This window comes from Leptosomus discolor, chromosome 6 (genome assembly GCF_034619465.1).
Source record: "Leptosomus discolor isolate bLepDis1 chromosome 6, bLepDis1.hap2, whole genome shotgun sequence".
NCBI lineage: Eukaryota > Metazoa > Chordata > Aves > Leptosomiformes > Leptosomidae > Leptosomus > Leptosomus discolor.
The window spans coordinates 31,340,749-31,363,086 of NC_141396.1; the positions used below are offsets into that span (position 1 = coordinate 31,340,749).

Genomic DNA, 22,338 nt, shown 5'->3' on the forward strand with positions numbered 1-22,338 from the left:
CAAATGTAAACTTTTGATTTTTAATTTTGAACAAAGTAAAGCTATCCTCACAACATAGCTTTTTGCTACTCTGACAGTGCTTACACTATAGATCTAGTTTGCATAGTACTGCTGCCTCAGGCTAATTTATTTTGTCTATTTAGTTAGACCTAGAAACATAGCTGTAGCTACAATGACTATAGCTAGTTATTTCTGTACCTAGTACAGGGCTTAGGGCTGGATTTGTGTCCACTATACCATGAGTGAACAGGACTTTCCAAGATAAACTGTTTTAGTGGGTTGTATTCACTGGAAATTCTAGGGTGAACTGTGCCATGATTTTGTAACCACCGAAGCTGTTCTAAGCACAGTAAGACTTTTTACTTTCCATTCTCACCATCTATTTCCTCATCTGTAGTGCATAAGAACTTGCTGTGCCTGGGGTCACTGGGCAGAGGATCATTGCTCCTGCCGTAGCACAGGCAGGACAACGTACGCTTCAGGTACACTGGCTTCACGTACAGCTTTAGCTAAACACACACTATCAAAAGACTTTTCCTTGTTTTAAAATCTACTATTCAAGGCAACTAGACACAAAATCAGTAAAACATACTTACCTTTATAAGATCAGTGATCAATATTTACAATGTGGCTAAAAGATTTTAAATCATGTGTCATACAGCCTTTATCTGAGAATGGTATACACTCAGGAAAGTCTGCTCCTAGATGTGCAGGTCCAGTGGTAGAAAGATTCATTTGAAGCTCTCTTAATGCACAAAATACATAAAGATTTTGTGTATCTTTACCACAAGATAACCAGATTAGTGACACTTATATGGTCATGAAGAAAAATGGTTATTCAAAATTCAAGTGCTTCCCAAAGTTAATAGCACGGTAAAACCATGCCACTAGATTTCCTTGTACATTCAGGGAAATGAAGTTGAAAAAAACAAAAACAACACACATACACACACAAAACATATTCATAGAACCAAAATCATGGCAAAATTTTAAAAAGTCAACTACTGAACTGTTTTACAAGTGTATGATGCATATTAAATACAGCAAGGAAGATATAAAGCTTGTCAAAGAGAAATAAAGTCTTATACTACATCATTAAGGGGTTTAGTGAAGTTAAAAGATTTATCAGAATTTCTGCTGAAGAAAAGGAAATAGCATGGGATTAAAAGAAAGAAAAAAAAAAAAGAAAAAAAGAAAGAATAAAAAGATGTCCTGAGGATCAAAGATGCTTTAATGGAACAGGAAGCAATGGCATCTTGAAAAGCAGTGAAAGCAACCTTACTGAATTTATCTGTAGCAGGCAATGGCATGTGACAGGCAGCGAATTAAATACTGGCTCTGAAAACTATTAGTTGTCAGAAAAAGGAAGAGTAAATATTTCTAAGCAGATCATTTTTATGTTAACACTTTGCTAGATGCCTACTAGCAGCAATAAACTGGTTTGTTAAGTGCTTTTAAAGTACAGTAGCTGCACAAAACATTTTTATACCTCTTTTTTGACTGGTAGCTGATGGAGGTGGAAGAATGCCGGTTGAAACTAAAATGAGATAAAAGTTGTACTTGAAAAAAATATACCAAGAAAATGGGGATATCTTATCCTACAGTGAATTTCCTTATGAAGAAGAGGTGCTCTTAAGTGCTAAACAGCATGTACATATTTATAATTATATAAGATCTGTATTACTTTGCTTATCTTATTTCAGCTAGGAATCATAGGGAAACCTGAATAATGGAAATGTAAATAAATGAGCTGAGTGAATCATAGGGAAACCTGAATAATGGAAACGTAAAGAAATTAGCTGAGTATATTGCCCCATAAATCACTCTCATCCATTTTTGCTCATTCTTTAGTTGTGGAATTCTAACTCAACCACTGGACTGTTTGCTTTGACATTCACCATTTATTTGTATTAGCACAGAAAAGTAAGTACGAGTTTCTTTTTGTCAAGCAAATCTTAAATGAACCAAAGTCCAAAGATCAGCTAAGTTTCCTAGCTTATGAGGCAACTAGGACAGCCTCACAGAAAGGACAGGCTGGAAGTAGTTGAAGCAACAACATCAAGCCGTCATGTTCAACTCTTCCCTTGCAGTACCATTCTACTGTTCATTTACTAAACAGTCTTTGGTAAACAGGTAGATTTTTTTTTCCTTGGGGAAGCAGCATCATTTCAGAACATAAACAATCCATTTATGTAAATACAGAAAGTACATAAAAGCCCGCATGATGTATGATCTGAGAAACAAGAGGATTCAGAATGAACACAGCTCCTGTCTAAATGCAGAGCAGTGCAGGGCTACATGGCATCAATCACATCTCGCAGCAGCGGAGCCCATGTTTGCCAGAATTACCAGAAGCCCATCATATGCCAGTTATTTTACTAGCTTCTGGAGAAGAGTTTTTCTTCCCTTTACTACAGACACAGTGCTTGGATTAAAATCCTAGGATCACAGAAGCTATACCTTCCTTTCAGAACCATAATCATAACTCTTTCCATTGTTTCTCCTCTTTTCGTATTCCCAGGGTGCTATCTCACCGGTTGCCCTGCTTTTACCCTCCAGATGGAACAACCAATTGCATAAAGGGCTTCATAGCTGATTTAAAACACTCCTTCTATGCTTTCTTTGTAAGTAAGTGAAAAAGTAAGATAACATTGCAGATGTAAGAGTAACACAATCAGTTAAGCATTAATGACATCAAACACTCCTCTTTAGGAACATTATAAAGATTTTACTCATGTTAGGTATTATGTGTATGGCCTTGCTCACAAAAGCAAAATCACCATAGAACTGGATCTACCAAAGTTTAAAATCAGATTTAAATAGTTAAGGACATTGATCAAGAAATGCTCCTGCATTTTCTTGGTGGACTTCTTTAAGGAACCTAGAATGAAGAAAACCCCAACAAACACTGGAACAATGGTGGTAAAATCTCAGCCTCATTCTACCTGAGCATGTTTGACAGGATGGAGATACTTACTTGTAACTAAGATAATCCACATTTTATTTTGAACTAAAATTATATTAAATGCTGCAATGCTCATAATATGTCAAGCTGAAACTGGATTTTCAAGTCTGTATTTTGGCGCACTAATGCATTGCTTGATTTCTAACTGAAAACTATCAGATGCTCAAAAATGTGAATTATAAATTAATTTAGAAGCCAGTTTTAGTCCCTTATGTTTGAAAACACTAGCTTTAATGCATGACAGTTTTTAAAACAAACATGGAGGTAGCGCACAAAGATAAAGAACCTACTTCAGCTGCAACACAGCCCTCCAAAAACAAACAACCAAACAGAGTTTGCTTTTTGTACCTGATTATACATTTTTCACAGGCTGTACAAGTTTCTGATTTGCCTTTATGGCCCAAGGCTTGCTGAATTACTGAACGTCCAAGAGAGGCATTAGCTAAGACAATAACATTTGCCTGCTGATAACAGCTTGAAGTGTGTGTCAGCATGGTACCTGTGTCATCCACTGGCAAGTAAGATTTTAGGGCAGTAGCATATAAAGCTGACATGTTGCAGATCTTATATCTTTGACTTAAATAATTGCCAGGTACAAGCAATAGGGTTTAGTAGTCTGATGCAAGCATTGCTTTCTGAAATTGACAGTTGTGTTTCATAGACTCACAGAATCTTTTGGGCTGAAAGAGACCTCAGGAGGTCTCTCACCTAAGCTCCTGCTCAAAGCAAGGGCAGCTTTGAGGTCAGCTTAGGGTTTTATCCAGTGGAGTCTTGAAAACATTCAGGAATGGAGCTGCATAGTCTCCCCAGACAACCTGCTTCCTTTCAAAGGGGCAGGAAAGGGTAAAATGGTCCATGCCAATCTAATGCAGGAGATAAAAGACATTTGAATTGCAAGTAAATTTTAATATCTCAGTGTGGTCTTATTATCTTCATTACTCACTAAAATTGTGATTCACACTGATTAGTCCATGTTGATACATAACTACAAACGGATTTATAGTTCCAAGGCCTCACACTGCTTCCTTTCTCGCCATTAAAGGAATGTGAAATGAAAGTGAAATGGATAAAGGCTCAATCAAGAAATAGCATTGTATTAGGTCTAAGATAGCCATGCAAGTAGTGTCAGCAAATAAAATGGCTATCTTTATATTAATTTATTAGCTGTTTATATGGAATTTATACATAATTATTGCTTAACTATCATTTCCAAAACAGCAATGAAAACCTAGCTCTTTTATGGAGATTTATCCCATAAAATACATAACAAAAGATATCTGCCTCTAATTCTTATATCAGAAGCCATGCCAGCAGTTGTCAATCTGTCCCAAGTAATGGTTACACTCTATTCCTGACCAACCTAGCTACCATACTTCAACATGAAGAGTGCGTGTTCTGGGATTAATACAGATGAATTATGAGCTTCTTAAATGAATAACCTTCAGTTAAAAAAAGTATGCATGCATTAACCATTTTTTGAAAACATGTCTTCTGCCTACTTGGGCAGCCTTATTTCAAGGATTAATTAAAGGTTTCTAGAGATCTACCAGTTTTATAACTCTGATTTAAAAGCTCACAGTGCTATGATTCACGTATTCATAAGGGTTTCTGAGGTTTTTAGATCACTCAGAGTACAGTCTTACAACTCAATAGTTCATTTTTAGAGTGGTCCCTCTGACTAGCAGCATTCTCAGTGTTCAAATCTATGTCTGTCTTCACCTAGTCAGACAGGTTCACAGAATAATAAAAACAACATCCAAAGGAAATTTTATTTCTGAAATAAAGCCGTTTCTTAAAACTGGAAAATTTGTACTTTTGACATTGTAAAAGTGTGATATGTTCTTTAGCTCTCCCTTTATATCCACCTGTTCTAGATACTAAGAAATTGTCAATGAGTAGATTTTTTTTTTCACTGAAGTATAAAAATGCCTTTCTAGTCTCAGATGGGCAACATAATAAATCTGATTAAGATTTTACCAATGGAGTCCTGAAAGTGATATATGCAATGCATCTGTGATTTTATCTTTCTGCATTCCTCCAAAATTGTTCATTAAATGAAAGTCTGTCATTATCTGATTGTTTTTCTTGAAGGGGGAAAAAGTATAGGGCCTTTTGTGACGTCAATGCTAATCTCAATGAACTATGCATATATTGCAGAAATAAGAAGTATTGTGTGCAGTATTACTACTACATGGAGACTTCAGAGACCTATTATTAACTATTAATTAACTATTAACTCTCACTGAAGCTAGTAGAATACAAAGGAAATCTCTTATGCAGGTATGTAAAAATATAATACGGGTCCCAAGGTATGGACTGATGGAACATGAATAGATGTCCTCTGTCTGGCCAGAGTCGTCATCAAGGCTTCAATTTAATTTGGTGTTCTGACTGATGGATACATTTCATTCCTCAACCGAGAGAAACATTAAAACTGAGTCTTTTCTGTGGCTCAGAGGAAATAAATAGGTTTTGCATGCCAGTGTTTAATCAAGCTCAAATATGCACAGTTATTGTTGCTTAGGAAGCAAGGGACTTTCCCTCACTATAAGAGATTTTTAACTGTCTCCTACAACTATGTAGGACCCTCTTCTCACAGAGATATGTGATCATTCCAGCTGACTAAAAGAGATGTGTTAGGAAAACCAACACTGGATGAAATAGTACTGGTGACATTCAAGAGCCTAATCATACCACAGGACTGAACAAAACAGCAGTGTGAGAACTGCTTCTGAAATGCACAGAGTACTCTCCCAAGTAACAAGTGATAGGACAAGAGAAAATCACCTCAAGTGGAGCCAGGGGAGGTTTAGATTGGACATTAGGAAGAATTTCTTCACCAAAATGGTTGTCAAGCATTAGAACGGGCTGCCCAGGGGAGTGGTGGAGTCACCATCCCTGGAGGTATTTACAAGACGTGTAGATGTGGTGCTTAGTGACATAGTTTAGTGGTGATCTTGGCAGTGCTGGGTTAACGGTTGGACTCAATGATCTTAAAGGTCTTTTCCAACCTAAATGATTCTATGATTCTCACAATGTGAAAATTAGGTCCTCTTAAGGTATTTTGTGATGGATACCAAAAATAATGAATTCCCTAAATAATTCATCATTTTGGAATTTTGAAAGTTCATAAATAAAAGTAGATGTCAATGGCAGGAAACACCTTTGCCTCTGTTCTTACCTTCTATTCCTGGTAACATTCTGGTGACATTCACCAACTTCATAGCTTAATTGAAACTAAAGTTATGATCAGTGTACTTCCACTCAAATAAATCGAATTACATCAGCAATTAATTTCTGTCTTATGCTTTATCAGCTCCATACAGGAATTACATCCCCTATGTAATTCCCATGGCTGTAAACAGACATGTTTACATTCTAAAACTCAGAACTCTTCTGATCTGTTCTGTAGCTATTTCATTTTTGCACTGGTTTCAGTGATGTGAAGCCAACTAAAATGCCTTCCATATGTACCTACGCATAGCACTTAACTGCTGTTTTCTATGATACTCCTGAGAAAGATCATTATACTTCTCGATGTGTAGCCTTCAAACTTGCGCGCTTTGTTCCATTTTCAAACATCACCTTTGGGTGATTCCTAACTACCTTTTTATATCAAGATAAGAAAGACATGGATAATTATAATCTCAAATGTACTGCTGATTCAGTTTTTCATTATTTCTGAAGATTGTGTTCGAATAATGAATCTTAAAATCTACTGCTTTCTCCTTTGTTAGTCTTGACAAAGTGTTAATGAAAGCAGTGAAAAGGTTTAGCAGTGAGGTAGTACAGCAGCATTCTCTCTTTCTAGTGATAGATGCTACCTTCCCCTATCAGGGGTCTTTCATTAGTCAAGATTAAGAGCATAATAAAAGAAGGTGTACGACTCCTGTGATCCTGTGTTTTCACCAAGAAAAAAAAAAAGTCTGTCATTCTCACCCAGTGTCACTAGACAAATATTTTAATTTTAAGATGGCAAAACCAGCACAAACCAACCAACTGAAATATTGCTGTTCCAAAGTGATCTTTTGATCACACATCCTGAATCTAAAAAACTTCGGTGCTTCCTAGCTTGGTTCTAATGTGAAAGATAAGCAAGAAGGCTATTCCTTTAAACACATCGTGCTTTTCAGCAGTCTCTGCCAAGCGAATCTCTTAAGAAGCTCAAAACCTTAAACTGGAGAGAGTAACAGAGAATAAAACCAAATGAAGTTAAAAGAAAGAGAGCTTTACAGATATACCTAGACTGAGATGAGAGAGCAGATGAAATAGTGGAAGCTGCTAATGACATGTTCTTGGACCCATGGAAAGGCTTAGGCTGTGCAAGAGAGCTGGGGGCTGCAAGCACTCTGCAGAAGACACAGTAAAAGCATGAAAGCATGTACAAAATAACAGGGACAAAATAGTGACATCAGAATCAAGGTTTGTCGGAGTTCAGATACAGGAGGACTGCTCATAGTTACCAGGAACAGGTTTTCTGCAGCATACATCTACAGACTTACAGAGTAGCACAACCGAGCACGTTCCTACAGAACGCAAGACAACACACACATTATGTAAAAATCTTAAACCCAGCATCTATTGATAATTAGGAAAGACAATGTTTCAGGACAGGGCTTTTGTCAATGATACATGTTTTTATCTGCAAGATCTGAAGATGTTTGAGTCTGATTTCAAGCTAAACTTTTTAAAATGCAAGAGTCTCCCATTTAAAACACAAGTCATTGCCATGATTAGTGTAGTACAGGCATTTATTTTTGAATTGTATATTAGGTAATCCATTTCCTTCATTTTAGAGTTTCAACTGAGGGATAAAAATTACTTAAATGGTATCATTATTTCATGTGAAAGTGCCTTACAGCACAGTTCCAAATTACAGAATAATACCTTATTCAAATTTCCTTTGCTGGCTGGATGATTGATTTTCTTGCACTGGAATAGAAACATTGGAGTCCAGTAGGTCATGGTTAGGTAAAGAGTGAATAAAGCGAGAAACTAAGTAATTGGTATACATAAATAACTTAACTAGCAAGAATTAAACAAGAAAGAGCCAAGAGAACATTTCCAATTCCATTTACACAAATCTAAGATATGGCAGACTACATCTTATGTCTCAATTATTTAAAGTAGTTTACATTACTGGAAGGGTGTTTTTCCTTGGATCTTTAAAGCACACTAAAATATACACCTTTTAGGAATATTCATGTAGCAAAAAACAAAGATAAAAGAATAATATGCACCAAAAGTATTCACTCTGTCTCCAAAATGACTATAATGTAAGTGACAGCAGTATAAATCCCACGTGTTTCTTCACAGACTGTCTGACAACTTTTAACAAACAGCTGTAACTCCTACTGTACCACAAGTGTTATGAACACACACCTCCTCGAAACCCACTTTATAGCTAAATATCATTACAGAAAACAGTAGATAAATCTAATAGAAATTAATTGAAATACATTACAGAGCAACTCAATCATCAAATGTGTGGTTTTATTGACATATTGCTCATTGTTCCCCATGTTTGGCTGACATCTGCTATGATATGGTAAGCTCAATCATGTGAGTAAATGTCATTTTCTAATTTTCCATTTCATGTTATACTGCAGAAACACTATTAAAAGAACCTTCATTCAACCTCTCTAACTATTGTGAGGAGTTGTTTTTGTTTATTACAAGTGGTGAAAAATTATTTCTAGTTTTAATCCTAGACTTGCTTTCTGAAAATGTAACCCGTATTGCAGACCAAAAGCTACATTTTCTAGGGCAGTTTTACTCTGCAAATTCTTTGCAAACATGAACAACATAATTCAAAATAAGTAAACACGTCAAAATATACAAAAGCATGTAAAATAGGTTACAGCTTTTACATACTACATTCTTCAGTTAAGAATGTATATGCAGCATTTCCAGAGCCATACAGGGGTGTATCTGCAAAAGGACAAAGCAATGAAGCATTACCTTTGGAAGGAGGACGAGAAAGACTCTTGCACTACTGAGGTGGTTGCTGGTGGTGTCATCAGACTGGCTGTATTTTGAGCAGCGGTAGCAGGCTGATGTGCTGAAGCATGTGGTGCAGGAGCAGAGACAGAACTGGTAGACACCGGAGCATGCTCAACAGGGGTACTAATTAGAGTTAAATCAAATAAAACAAGAAGCATCTTAAGAAGGTGTGTATTTAAATGTACAGCATAAAACCTACTATGTTTGAACCTACAAACATAGTAGCAGGCTGTATTACTGCGGGAAAAGCACCATTATGCAAAGAAAAAAACAAAAGAAAAAGACATTTGTTAGGCCTTTTTGGATGTGTAGTTAAGACTGTAACGCAGTTTTGGTCCTCCATGACTGAAATTTATCCCAGGTGTTATACAGCAGTTAAGTCCTGCTCCCACTGAAGGCAGTGGCAGGGAACATGGCACGCAGTATTAAATGATTGCGAAGAGCCTGCCACAAACTCTTTTAGCTCGGATAAATTTCACCCAATATTTACTCCTAGAGCTGAAGTTTGTGTTAGGAGTAAACTTTTTAATTAGATGAAGAAAAGCAATTTAAAGGATATTATCATAGTCCTGTATCAGCAGGTTTCCTGCAAGGTCTGATAGTCTAGAAATCCAGTCAGAACGGTTTTGTGTTGGGTTCAATCAGTTTTGTGCAGTACAGGTAGTGGAAAGACATCTAAAAGGAGTCCATTCATCTCTGCCCTAAATTGACCTTACTTTACACTGGCGATCCCATCAAACAATAAGATGCCTTTTTAAATATAGAACTGTGCAAAATACAAGCAGAAGATGTAGCATAAAATTATACTACACCAGTTTTAAAACGATTTGGGTGATGAGCATGAGTTGTTATCCCTGTGGCCCTCCAGTGCTATTGTGGCACAGGTAACATCGAGCAGAGAAATATTAATGTTTAAATTTTTTTCTCTTTATTTGATTGCAAAATAGATTAATTGAAATGAAGAATAATAATAAAAATCTAGTCTTGTATCCTGTGGCCAGTTTAGCAACTTACTGAACTACTGGTGTCTTTCATCACCTGCTATCAGAGCACCCAATGCTTTCATACATATTTCAGCCTTGCAGCCCCACTTTTTTATTTGGAAAGTATTACTCGTCTCTGACAGATAGACAAATGGCTCAAAGTTATCTATTAGATAGCTTTGCAGGATAGTTTAGTCAAAGCCATCCACCATGAAGAAATGAACCTATCTTTTGGGAAGTTCAGTTTATTGTGTTCCGCTAGCTCTTTACATCAAATGAAAAAAAAAAAAATCACAAAGTGGACTTACAAGATGCAAGTTCTTTGGTGACTGTTTCAATGAATGTATCAACATCAGAACAATATCAACAACAGAATAATAATATGTATGTTCACTATTTACTTGTCAATAAACTGAATGAAAATCACTAGGTCTTTTAAAATTAAAAGCGGGAGATGAGAAGTTTAATTTTATGTTTACGCAGATTTTGCTGTGATTTTATTAATTATTACCCACAGAGCAAGCCATGGAAAACCAACTAATTGTGATTTGATTTTTCATATTATTATACTATTTTGAGGCACAAACTTCAGTGAAAATAAAAGCGTATGTCCCCCAGGCATAAGGGACATTTTTCTGGATGCCTATTATTGTGCTGTAGATTCATTTTCTTTAGAATTTATCCCCATTACATCTATTTTTTTTTTAAACTAAGGCATTACTGTATATGACAGTTGTCTTGTCTATGAGCAGTCGTATAAGAACATAACAGATACACTTATTTCTTTTGACCTAACTCATAAGTATATTTCCACATCTTGGTAGCTGAAATGGAAGCGTGGTTGTTATGCCCACCAATTTCAAAGTTGAATGCAACCCACGACAAAAGCAGAAAATCAGTATTTTCTACCCTACGAGATCAATCTGCAACTAACATGTAACAAGTGAGCTCCTGAAAACACTCACGCTGTTTGCAACTCATTAAACCAAAAGTTATGCAACAGTTTTGCAAAAGTTTGTCCATCATAATATGCATTTGAAATTCAGATCAGTTCTTCCATCCTGATGCATTTGCTTTATGATGTAAATTCTTCCACTTAGCTAATACAGTATCAGTTACATAGACTGTGTAGCAGAGTAGTGGTATATTATACTCCACAGCTATGGATTATGGGCTAGTCTGTTACAGAGGTCTCATACTCGCAGGATTTTTTTCACCCTGTGCAACAGTGGGTACTGGAACCGTCACATTAAAAGGTGTAGAGTCAAAATGTAGTACTTGCATATCTTTGATTTGCAAACAAGACAGGACTGAAACTATACTGCACATCAAAATGGAACTTAAAGTACATCCTAAAACCAAATACAAACTAGGATTACACCTATTTTGTCTTTCTGTTTTCACTGATGTGAAAGGGAATTTGCTACAGATTTCAAAAGAATCAAGACCTCATACCTTGAATAGAAGAAAACAGTGAAGTTAATTGTAACGACCTCTAAAATGTTAACCAAAACCCGTACTCAGTGATACGTATTTAAAAGAAAGAGGGAAAAAAAAAAAAAAATAAGAATATGTGTGGACATGGACCTGTGTGGAGACAGATTTTAACTGGACAAACACATATAAATAAAATAAATACAAATATACTGGAATAACTTTTAAAAATTAAAAGAAATACAAACAAATGTTATCTCGCATGCCGTTCGTAATAGTTCTTTTTTGATTTCTGGTTGAAATGTTAGAGGCTTGATCACCTTCCTGCAGGGTAGAAGATATTAACAAGGAATTTGAATAAAGATAAATTAAGTAGATGGAACCTTAAATATCAGAGTGATCTGGCTACGTAAGTTATATGCATTTGGTAACTAATTCTCTACTCGGTTTTATGGAAAGAACTCAGACTAACTTGACTGTTTTCAGTTTAACCACTATAACTTTTAAAATGCTTTTATTTAGATATTCAAATAACAACTTCTTTTTTTTTTCTCAAGATTGCCTCCTTTCTAGATTTTCAATCTGGTATTTTTTTTTAGTGCTTCAGGTGCAGAAGAATTTTAAGAACTGATAAATGTGAATGCTGCTTTATAAAAAAGATTTTCTATTATAAAAGCTTCAGTTTTACGTACAATATAGAGGGTTTTTTGGTTTTAATACAGTCATTCTGTACACTTTTCATCTTTTATAGTATTTTGTATTTTAAGGAAACTCAGAGGAAATGGATGTTCTCAAACATCTCCATATTTGTGGCAACAAATAAACATAAAATGCACAATGTAAGTAAGTTACATGGATGAAAACAAACACACAGCTGATTTGCACTCATGAAAAGGAACACAGATCAGTAGAAGTTAAGAAGATAATAATGGCTAACAAACATAATAAGAAAACACAGCACAAACACACTCTAACGTTTACAAAAAAATCAGTGCAGATTACACTTCTTTCTCTCAGTAAAATCCTAAGTTCTGAGACTTTGTGTCCAAATAACAATTGAGTGGATTATTAAAGCAGTACTTAGTCTCTTTTAAGTAATGCAAGAAGTTCTTTTTTGTTCCAAATACTCCAACAGATCTCTTGTAAGAATTGGAAATAGAGGGGACAAAAAATAAAAATGAATAGGCAAAATTTATATTATTGTAGCATTTGTAGAAAAAAGTGCAAAGAAGGTGTTTGGAGAAAGACATAACATGGGATAGATTTGCATTTGAATATGGGAATGTTTGTAGACATACAGTGAATTATATCAGCTGCTGTTTCTCTGCAGAAGGTGCTTAATGACTGTTGTCTCTACGCTGTAGGTGCGATCCTTAAAAGCGCCACTTAAAACGTGAAACGCACATGAACTCGAAGTTGCTGGAATTTGTAGAACTTCGACATCTGCCTTTTAGGCAACGGGCATTCCTGTCTGAAGGAGTTAGAGGTTGTTATTACCAAACCATTCCAAAGCTCCAAAGCAGGTCAGTTATGCTGTTACACGTCACAGTGTACCTTTGATTACTGGATGAAGTAAGAGGGACTCTCTGGCCAGTAGTGATGAAACTGGCCTCCCTCTGACTTGTACCTGCTCCAAGCCTCACAGACCCCTTGGAGACCACTGGCTTAGCATTGTCAGTGTTGGCATCCACGGTGCATGATTTAGGAGGATGCCAAATACTTGAGGTCACATACTGTGGCACATGCGTAGTAGCTGTAGGCCTGGGTAACAAAGATTACAAGGGGATTTGTAAATGAGGTATTTATTAACACCGATTTCCTAGGGAACGGCGGGTATTTGAGGGAGAGACAGAATTCCAGCCACAGAAGAAGCCGATGGTTTAATAGAAAAAGGCTCATTCAATTTTTTTAGTTTTCAGAGATACGTGTGCTTACTGCCTTCCATACCAAGTAAAGAGCCTTTTGGAATGCTAATACTGCTGGCCCTTTAAGACAGCAGTTGTTATTTATACGGAATAAAGCCTTCAGGGAAAAAAAAAAAAAAGGAAAACTAAGAAAAGTGCTGAATCTCATAACCGAAAAGTCAAAGTAAGTCTAGGTTTAATAATGAAGGCTTTACTTTTCTGTCTTTTTCCTGGAAGATTTATATCTGTAAATATCCAGTGTCCTCTTTTTGTATGCCCAAATTCCTTATATCATAGGAGATCATCATGATATCGCAGAAGTCGTCATGGCCAATTTTGATCGTTTATTAGTTTATTACTGCTTAAGACCAAGAAAGGCTTTAAGAATTAAAAAAGGTACCTTGTGTTAAATCTGGAAACCATATTGCTAGGAATATCAAAATAAGACACATAGCAGAGCTGTGATGTGGAGAAAAGCCATGGTGTGACAAACCATGCAAGATGAAGGCAATGTAGTATGACACTAACATCAGTCATACATCAGAAATTGTTCCTGGTAAAATAAAATAAAATAAAAATAACAAAAAAAAAAGATATTTCAGTGGAACAGCTGCATAGTCCTGTAGATGATTTTACACAAATGAAACTGCTAGTGAAATGCTAACATGTGTTACTTGTTTTTTCGTTTAATTTATATACAGTTGTTATACAAGAATCAAGGGGTTTATTTCATTCTTTTGGCATAATTAAAAATAAAAATCAATTTTCCCTACTGTTCCAAGTGCCAGCTGCCATTGCTCGTGTCATTAGTAATGATGATGCTTGCACTTGGATTTTAAGTCTATGCAACTTTTGTTCAAACGTGAGCAGTCTTATAAAAAACAAAAATAAAAAGTGGTTGCACATTGTTTAGGCAGGAATCAACAAGAAAGAGGAAAGCAGGGAGACAGAATTCCTTTCATGACAAACTAATAAGAGGCATTTCTTTGGTCCATTAAACAATTGGTCAGATTCACTCAAGAAGTACCTGTGTTTCAGTACTTCTGTGTTTTAGTATATGGACCAATAGAAAACAATAAATTTCTATATGTAACTGCAAAATGTGCTGAGATTCTTTGGAAGAAAACAACTTTTGAAACATAAGACTTTACTTACAGAGATACTATGTTTTGAGCCTCATAACCCATCAAGGATCAATCAAGATATGCAAGAATCTGATATGTAAATGTTCTTAAAGTACCAGAAAGATAATCTGATTTAGATTTTAAGAACATTTTGAACAATCTAGGCCAAAGTTTAAAATGGAAGTTGTTCCTAAAACTCAATTACAAACTGACAATAATCCATTTCAATACATTTCATAAAAACTTCTTCTTTTCCAGATTTAGAAGTTCTGAGAAACAAGATCCTCACCTGCCCCATCTCACAGAGGTTTTTTGAATTCTACATTAGAAAGAAATGCCTAAGAAACCCACTTAGCTGAAACCTCTACATTCATCATCTGCTTAAACAGTGTACATGTTTTTGAGGTAAGAACAATATAGGAAAAGTGGAGGTAAACTCTGAATAGGAGGCAAGCCAAACACGCAGAGCAAACATTACCTGTTTTCTGATGCTGCAGCAACATTTTCCTTTTCTCTGTGAAAGGAGGGGATACAGCATGAATAAAACAAATGCAATTGCCAGTGGTGGCAAAAAAACCCCAACAAAACGCCCACCAAAACAGGGAGAAAGAAGATGGGTTGAGGAGAAATGTTTGGTTGCAAAAAGCATCCTAGAGTGGTTGCTTAAAATATAGTTGTGAGAAACCTCTTCAGCTCTCCAAGTGAAACCCACCAAATATGCAAGTTTACTGTATGCTTCTTCTCAGCTGCAAACAGCTTTGTTTCAATATTAAAGTAAAATGAAGGAAAATTAACAGTTACAAAATAGATATTGTATCTATGTATATAACTTCAGGCATAGTTTTGACTTTAGTTCCCTCTTAAAAGAAAATTTCAAGACTATTCCAGCAGAACATATTCTGATGCCAACTCCAAACAGTAAAAATAATCAGACTTGGGCAGTCCTCAAGGATCCAATATTTTGAAGTGATAAGCAGTTAAATGGTTAACAAAAACGCATACAAGGTGGATTGTATATGTCTGGCATCACTTAAAAATTCTCTGTCCTACCCAAGTAAGTACTAGTTTTCTCAGTGTAAGAGATCAGAAACAAGTGAAATCACTCCTTCGTTGAGGTGAGGAGTAGGTCAGCCCCAATTTCAGCAACAGAGAACTAGGCAGTTATTCTGTAAACACACATATACGCTTACAAAAATAACTGAGCAGTTTAAGTGCAAGCAATTGTGTATCTGTAAGAAGTTAAGACATAGGTATTTTCATAAAGAATAGAATCTTTTAGCCTTAGACTCCTAAGTTTGAAATCCAGTTAAGTAATTGAGATTATCTTAATATTTAGCAATTGAGTGGGTGGTTGCATCCTTTGCTATTTACGGAATTTCAACATGTTTAAAGTTGAAATATGCCAAATAAGAACATTTTTCTTAAGTGGGATCTAAAATTATAAAATACAAAGCAAATGTCCTCATTTACCCAACTGAACGTTCTTTCTGAAAAGTCCTTAGAAAAAAAGGAATACATGTATTTATTTATGTGGATTTGTTGGGCTCCAATCATTATCTTTCATTATGCTTGGAAGACTATTCTTAATATTTCCACATTATCAGAGTATTTCTTACATTTCTCTCTGCGTTTCTGTATGTACACATACATATATACATATAGTCACATGCTCTTTCCTTAGTTTAGCTCCAATACAGTTATAAAACCCAGTCCAATTTAAGTCAGCAAAAATTTGGGCATAGGTGTTCTCTGCCAATTTAAAAACCTCTAACTAAAATGTAACCCCTAAAATACATGAATTCAAGACAGATTTTCAAACCCAGAAGCAGATATGAAGTGACCCTCAGAGGTGGCTGTCTGGCTAAGAACGTTATTATGGTCAGGACAGAAGAACCTGACTTGAAAGTAAACGCCCCAGTAAGATCAATTGTTCACCACTCTAAAGCAATGAGAAACCAAACACTATCTTTATGGTAACCAAGCCGTGAGTTCACTGGAACATCAGGTATAGGAAAGCCAGGATGAAACAAGGTAGAAGAGGATGGATTAGAAAGTGTCCATGGCGGAGGGAAGCGTTAGTATACCAAGAGCCATAATCATGCAAGAATGTTAAAAAACACAGTCACAGCCTGAAAAGAATGAATCATTTTTTATTTCCAGTGTTATCAAATATTCTATGAGAAATTACAGTCAGGCAAGACCAAAAGGCAGGCAGTTGGGGTCAGCCAGAAGCAGCGTTAGGCCTCTCTTGTTCCTATTAATCTGATCCAAACTTTTCTGCTCCGCTAGCTGTGGCTATACTGAAGAGTGCAGAAAAATGTCTCTTGACTTTGAGGTTGGGATTTCACAACAGCTTTTTCCATGACCGTACACGTATAGGATAACATTGAGTGACAGTGGCAGGGGAGATGTGAAGTTTAGAAAGAGAGATAAGTATAGTAACCATACTTCCATAGAATAAAGCAAAGGAAAAGGCAGAGAGTAAAGGGAAAGATGAGCTCAAAGGCACACAATACTTCTTGATGGTTTTGCTTCCAGGAACTATTTCTCTTCGCAGTCAACAGGAGGAATTCCTGTTTGGCTAACAGTGAGAAAGGCTCAAGATCAGATGTGTCTCTTATTGGCGATACTTGCATTTTGAGAAACAGACTATTGGATTTCCAGCCTTTAAAATCAAACGTTTTTTGCTAATTAAATAGAGAATTAATTTTACTTTCGAGACAAATACAACCCTGGCTCAGTGAAATCAATACTTTCACAACATGAAAGAATTTGGCTCAGAATATTGTGAACAGTTTGTATCTCTGTGGCTACACAGGCTCTTCAAGTAACTGACAGTAGTGGATAGTAGTTTTGAGCTACCTGGGAGAGATTTAATATTAATAATTTTTTAGTCTGCAGCCCTTTTAGTCCCCAGCTGAAATGGCTTTTGATAGAAGGGCTTTAGTCAATGACTGTTCTGAGACAACAGTGGCACTCCCACAGATTTTATTTAATATCGGACGTGTATCTCAAGATTTGTTTATGCAATATACTGGCTTCCCAATTACACAGTATATTATACAATGGAAATTATGAAAAGTTTCCTTCTCATAAAAATATGCTGCATGATATAGTCATAAAGACAGAGTGAATGAAATGATAGAAATTGAGTCTTTCCCTCCCACACACTAGTGAGAATTATAATAGTTTAAGTTACGAAATGTTAAAATTCATTTGTAAGCCGAGCTTGTCTGTGCTATTGGAGCCTAAAAAAAGCCTGAAGGAACTTCAGACAGTTTTCATCACATAGTCTGTTGAATCTGAACTGTATGCACTGGACATTGGAATACTTTCCCATTCTATTATATTTTTGGAAACCGAATGTAAAAGATTCCCAAACAAACAGGTACGTTTAACAGGCAATCCAAGATGTGGAGCTTGTATACCTTCCATCTACCTTCTCCTTAGAGAATAACAGAGCTAGACTCTCTCTCTTGAATAGTTCCTCTGTTCCATTAAAATATTGTAGAGACAGAATAATTTAATCTGTAATGAAGATGTGACGACATAAGGAACATTATGCATCCCAAGAGACCAGATGGTCCTTTAACTCTTCTCTCTGTTTCAGTACTGAAGCAATAAGCAAATACTATAATTGATTTTTTACTCCATACGTTAATTGACTAAGACTATTTTTCTCATTTTACAAATGAGGAACTAAATAGAATTGCTCATGGTCAAAAAGAAGGCCCGCAGCAGGGCAAAAAACTGAAATAAGCTCTCCTGAATCCCAAATGAGTATTTAAAATATTAGCTCACCCTCTTAAATGAGAGATTATGGATTTTTTATTTAACTGAATATTACTATTCAGTTTATCAATATTTTCCTGTATTGATCAGCCAATAGTCTTACATATATATATACTGGCCTTTTGTCAAAGAGGAAATAGTTATTAAGACTTACAGATTATAAGGTACTATATCTATTAAAATAAAAAAATCCATTTTCCTAGCAGTATATTGTGGATCTGCAGGACTTGCCCTTATTAGACATAATAGATTTCATCTTAACGTGTTCTTATACTTACATAAACATATTTGTCTACAAATAAAATCTAATTTTAAGAATTAGAAGTCACAAAATAACTTTTTAAAAATTCTTATAGGGTGTCTGGGAGTAAAGTTGTCTGAAAGGTATTTCATAATTGCCTTCCAAACATTTTTGTCTCAAAGGCATGAGACACTGACACTGTTGGAAACTGGACACTGAGCTAGATTTACTGCTGTTCTGATCCAGTGAGGCTGTTTCTACCTTTCTGTATTTGCAGCTGAGAATTTTTCCATGGTCATAAGAATATAAAAGACTGTTTGTCTTTCCCCCTGCCCCACCAAGCTATATTTTTGTTATCCTAACAAAGACACCATAAGACACACAAGGAAATCATAGGTGGTTAACTGGAGAGGACAGAAGACAACTATCATGCTGGTTTAGTTAAAATTTTAGCTTGGGATCAGAAAAAAGGGGAGAAGAGCTAGTCTCTCTTTTTCAGCCACTGTAGTTAAAAATGTGAGCAGCCCACGCCAAAACAATTGCAATATATCCTACTAGTATGTCTGCTTTCCAAAACAGGGAAATACATTTCTCCCAGAAGGTATCCTGGTTTGTTCAGACAGTGCCACAGAATAGGAAAAGCATTATCATAAATTCAGTGAGGAACAACCAACCGACAACTATTCTTAGCAAGCAGTATGGAACTCAATCAAAGCAGCTCACTAAAATCAAAGCAAATACCTCCTATGGATGCATTTCAGTGGCCTCCACTGGTGCGCTGTTACATTTAACAGTCAAATAATAAATGCAGCTGGAAATACAGCAGCATCAGTGTTGGTTAAAGTTACGATAACTCTGTTCCAAGATTTACATAGTGATACTTGGCATCCAAGTATAGGTACTCCAATTTATCTTATTGGTAAACACATCACTTTAGTAAGAACAAAGACCGCAAAATTCTGAGTATGTGGAGCAATTTGAGCTGAGATATATTTCAGATAGTTCCCTATCTTGGCCTTAAGCATGCAATTGGTTTTATCTGAATGGTTCCCTTTAGCTTTTTATAGCTCCACTTGTAAAGTGCAGGTATCTGGCATGAGGCACCTGAATGCAGGTTCAGGACTCTCAGTTTGTATTTGTGACCATGCCAGACAAAACCGATGCACAACAAGTTCGGGTATTGTACACCAGGAAATTATTCCCCTTCCACAGAAGTTTTTTTTCTCATTATAACTTCACTTTTCTCCAGGGAAGTCGAGAGAAAAACAAGAACCCACAGATCTCACTTTCAGCCGGTAGTTTTTTAGAGCTCCTTTTTAATTTGTGCACATCGATGATAAGAAAATTTGTACTTTCTCTGCATGGTATTTTCCTAAGCATCCAAAATATACTAATGTGTCTTTTCTGTTCAGTTCCTGAACCAAATAAGTAAGCAGTATGAATTAGAGCAGTTGTCATTCTTTCCAAATGTGGATTACATTTTATTTCATAAATTCTCTTAAGGATTTTCTTACCTCCCCTCTCTCTCATTAATCACATAACATTCTGGGTCAACTACAACAAATGCTTACGTGGAAATGAACTATTAGGAAGTTATTAGTATTTAGGGCAATTTCGCTGACATTAACACAATTTAGGAGCAGCATAAAAGGAAGCAGTGCCGGTGCTATGCTCTCAGCCAAGTCTCCAGCTCACCCTAAGCAAAGCTCTGTGAGCCAGGCTGATGATCTACAGACCACAACTGAGTACCTCTGGGTTACACGTGCTTGTTGGAAAGCCTGCGACATGCAAGACCTGCTTTTTCCTTGTTGGACTGAAGGCAAGGCAAGGGAGCAGTCAGAGAGAACGGGAGCAGTGTGCACCCGTACCTCAGCTGGCTGTCTGCATCAGCAGAAGGATGCACATGAGAACCTTAAGGGTTGCACAGCAGGGATGAAAGTGATGTGAGTTTCGGCCCATGCAAAATGAAGTGCCAGACAGGAACGTGCAGAAGACTGAGATGGTAAAGACCAGGTGTTAAATGTAGGTCAGTACACACCCCACCCCACCCCCAAAATTGAATCTTGAGCTTTAACGAGCTCTGTTAGCTTATGCATTACTTCTCTAAGAGCTATTTTGAGAAAAGCTTCATGGTATTTGCTGCTTTCTTTTGGAGGCCTCACTCTTTCAATTTTAAGTGAGTGCATTCAAGTGGATACACCATACCTTACAGTCACCCTCTTTGATCAATTGGTTCTACAGAGAACTGGCTTGAAAACAAGGAATTTATGATCTCTGAATTAATTTTTCCCAGTGAACTTCCAGGAGTGTTTTGGGGAAGAAAAACACTATATTTGATCAATTTTCCCTTCTGGCTTCACTCAGAATTCCATAGAGACAATTGAGTTATTTCACTATTCCTACGTTCTTGTCACTCTTTAGGTGCTAAAAGGTAAAGGGGAATTGGAATATATTAAACTGATGTGCTTGTTATTCTTTGTTACAGTTAGGTTTCTTAAATGAGAAAGCCACCCATAGAAGTCTACTTTATTTCATGGGCTGTTGTGGAAAAATAAGGTATATCTTTCAAAACGATTTTGGTAATCTGATTAGCGTATAGATAGGCACTTTCTGGCAATTGGGCAGGTCAGCAATGCTGATCACTGGAAGTTCTAGCAAATGAAGGAAGGAGATCGAGGTGCCTTAGCTTGTCTTGGTGGTGTCAGATGGCTTTCATAAGCAGCAGTAGAACAAAGAGTGTCATTGTACTTGAGAGCAAATTTTAGTCAATTCACAGAATCACAGAATGTTAGGGGTTGGAAGGGACCTCGAAAGATCATCTAGTCCAACCCCCCTGCCAGAGCAGGACCACGTAGAGTAGGTCACACAGGAACACGTTCATTTACGTGTATATTGCAGAAAGCTGTTGATTAAAGGCTAACTAGTTAAAGAAAGTCAGTATCTGGTACTACCATGTACTGTACCAAAATTCTAGCTTTTTAACCTTGCAAACTAAAATTTGTGCAAGTATCCATGTATTTTCTGATACATGTAACGATAGTCCCAGTCACTGAAACTCATGGTAGATACTGGTAAAGGCAGCAAAAAATCACCTTAGTCCCTGTCGAAACCTGAGAGCTCAAGAGAAAAACTGGTGCTGCCACTTCTGCCCCTGAAGAAGGCTTCAGGCAGTTCTGTGATATGCAAGAGCTGGACTTTTCAAAAGTGATAAAGTAGTCCCCAAACACTTAAATAAAGTCCCAAAAATACTTGTTCCTTGCTTCTGAAGATGTACTCCACACAGTTGTACATAACGAGAGAAACAATGCAGAGAAAACAACCCCTATATTTGTTACATAGAAAAACTGACTCTCCTTCCCATGCAGGCAGGCGTGAAAAGAGGGAGGCAAGGGAAGGAGCCACAGAACCTTTCTCCTTTTGTAATTTTTTCATGCATGAAGAGAGGTTGAGTTCTCATGCCTGCTTTCCTAAAGTCACACTCCAGCCATGTCCCATCAGCACACACTGCATGCAGTCAGCTATTCCTGCTGCAAACTAAGCACCACAGGCGGTGAGGAGCAGCCCATTTGAGTAGAAAGCAAGGCAGCAGTATTCAGGTACAGGTTAGTTCAGATCAAATGGTCTTATACCACAGCAGAAAATGAGCATTTCCCTGTGTCATAACCAGACAAGCAGATTTACCTGGAAGGTCTTTTGGTTTTGATTTCCTACTGGCATCAGCTTTGCTGTATCTTCATTAAATGCTTATAACACTATGCTTTACTGGCTATATTGGGAAGGGCAGGGGGTTAATATCACTAACCACATCCTGCATTTTACTTTATTTTTAGCGTGTAGACTATTTAGAAGACTATTGTCAGCAAACATTGTCTTCTGCTTAGCAGAACAGACA

At 36.6% G+C, this 22,338-nt stretch overlaps 1 protein-coding gene across 3 annotated transcripts in view; it reads right to left on the reverse strand.

The window, feature by feature from the left end:
- The window catches only part of LDB3 (LIM domain binding 3), a 120,000-nt gene that overhangs the window by 15,273 nt on the left and 82,389 nt on the right, over window positions 1-22,338 (reverse strand). Inside the window, exons 7-10 of one of the 3 annotated variants that reach the window (XM_086466406.1) lie at window positions 14,892-14,927; window positions 8,927-9,091; window positions 7,207-7,314; window positions 1,490-1,537 (exon numbers count right to left, since the gene is read on the reverse strand). In XM_086466406.1, coding sequence (XP_086322532.1) covers window positions 1,490-1,537; window positions 7,207-7,314; window positions 8,927-9,091; window positions 14,892-14,927 — 357 coding nt within the window. Of the gene's footprint in view, window positions 1-1,489; window positions 1,538-7,206; window positions 7,315-8,926; window positions 9,092-12,939; window positions 13,147-14,891; window positions 14,928-22,338 lie in introns of all 3 variants that reach the window. The other 2 variants (XM_086466405.1, XM_086466407.1) reach the window with 2 other exon arrangements.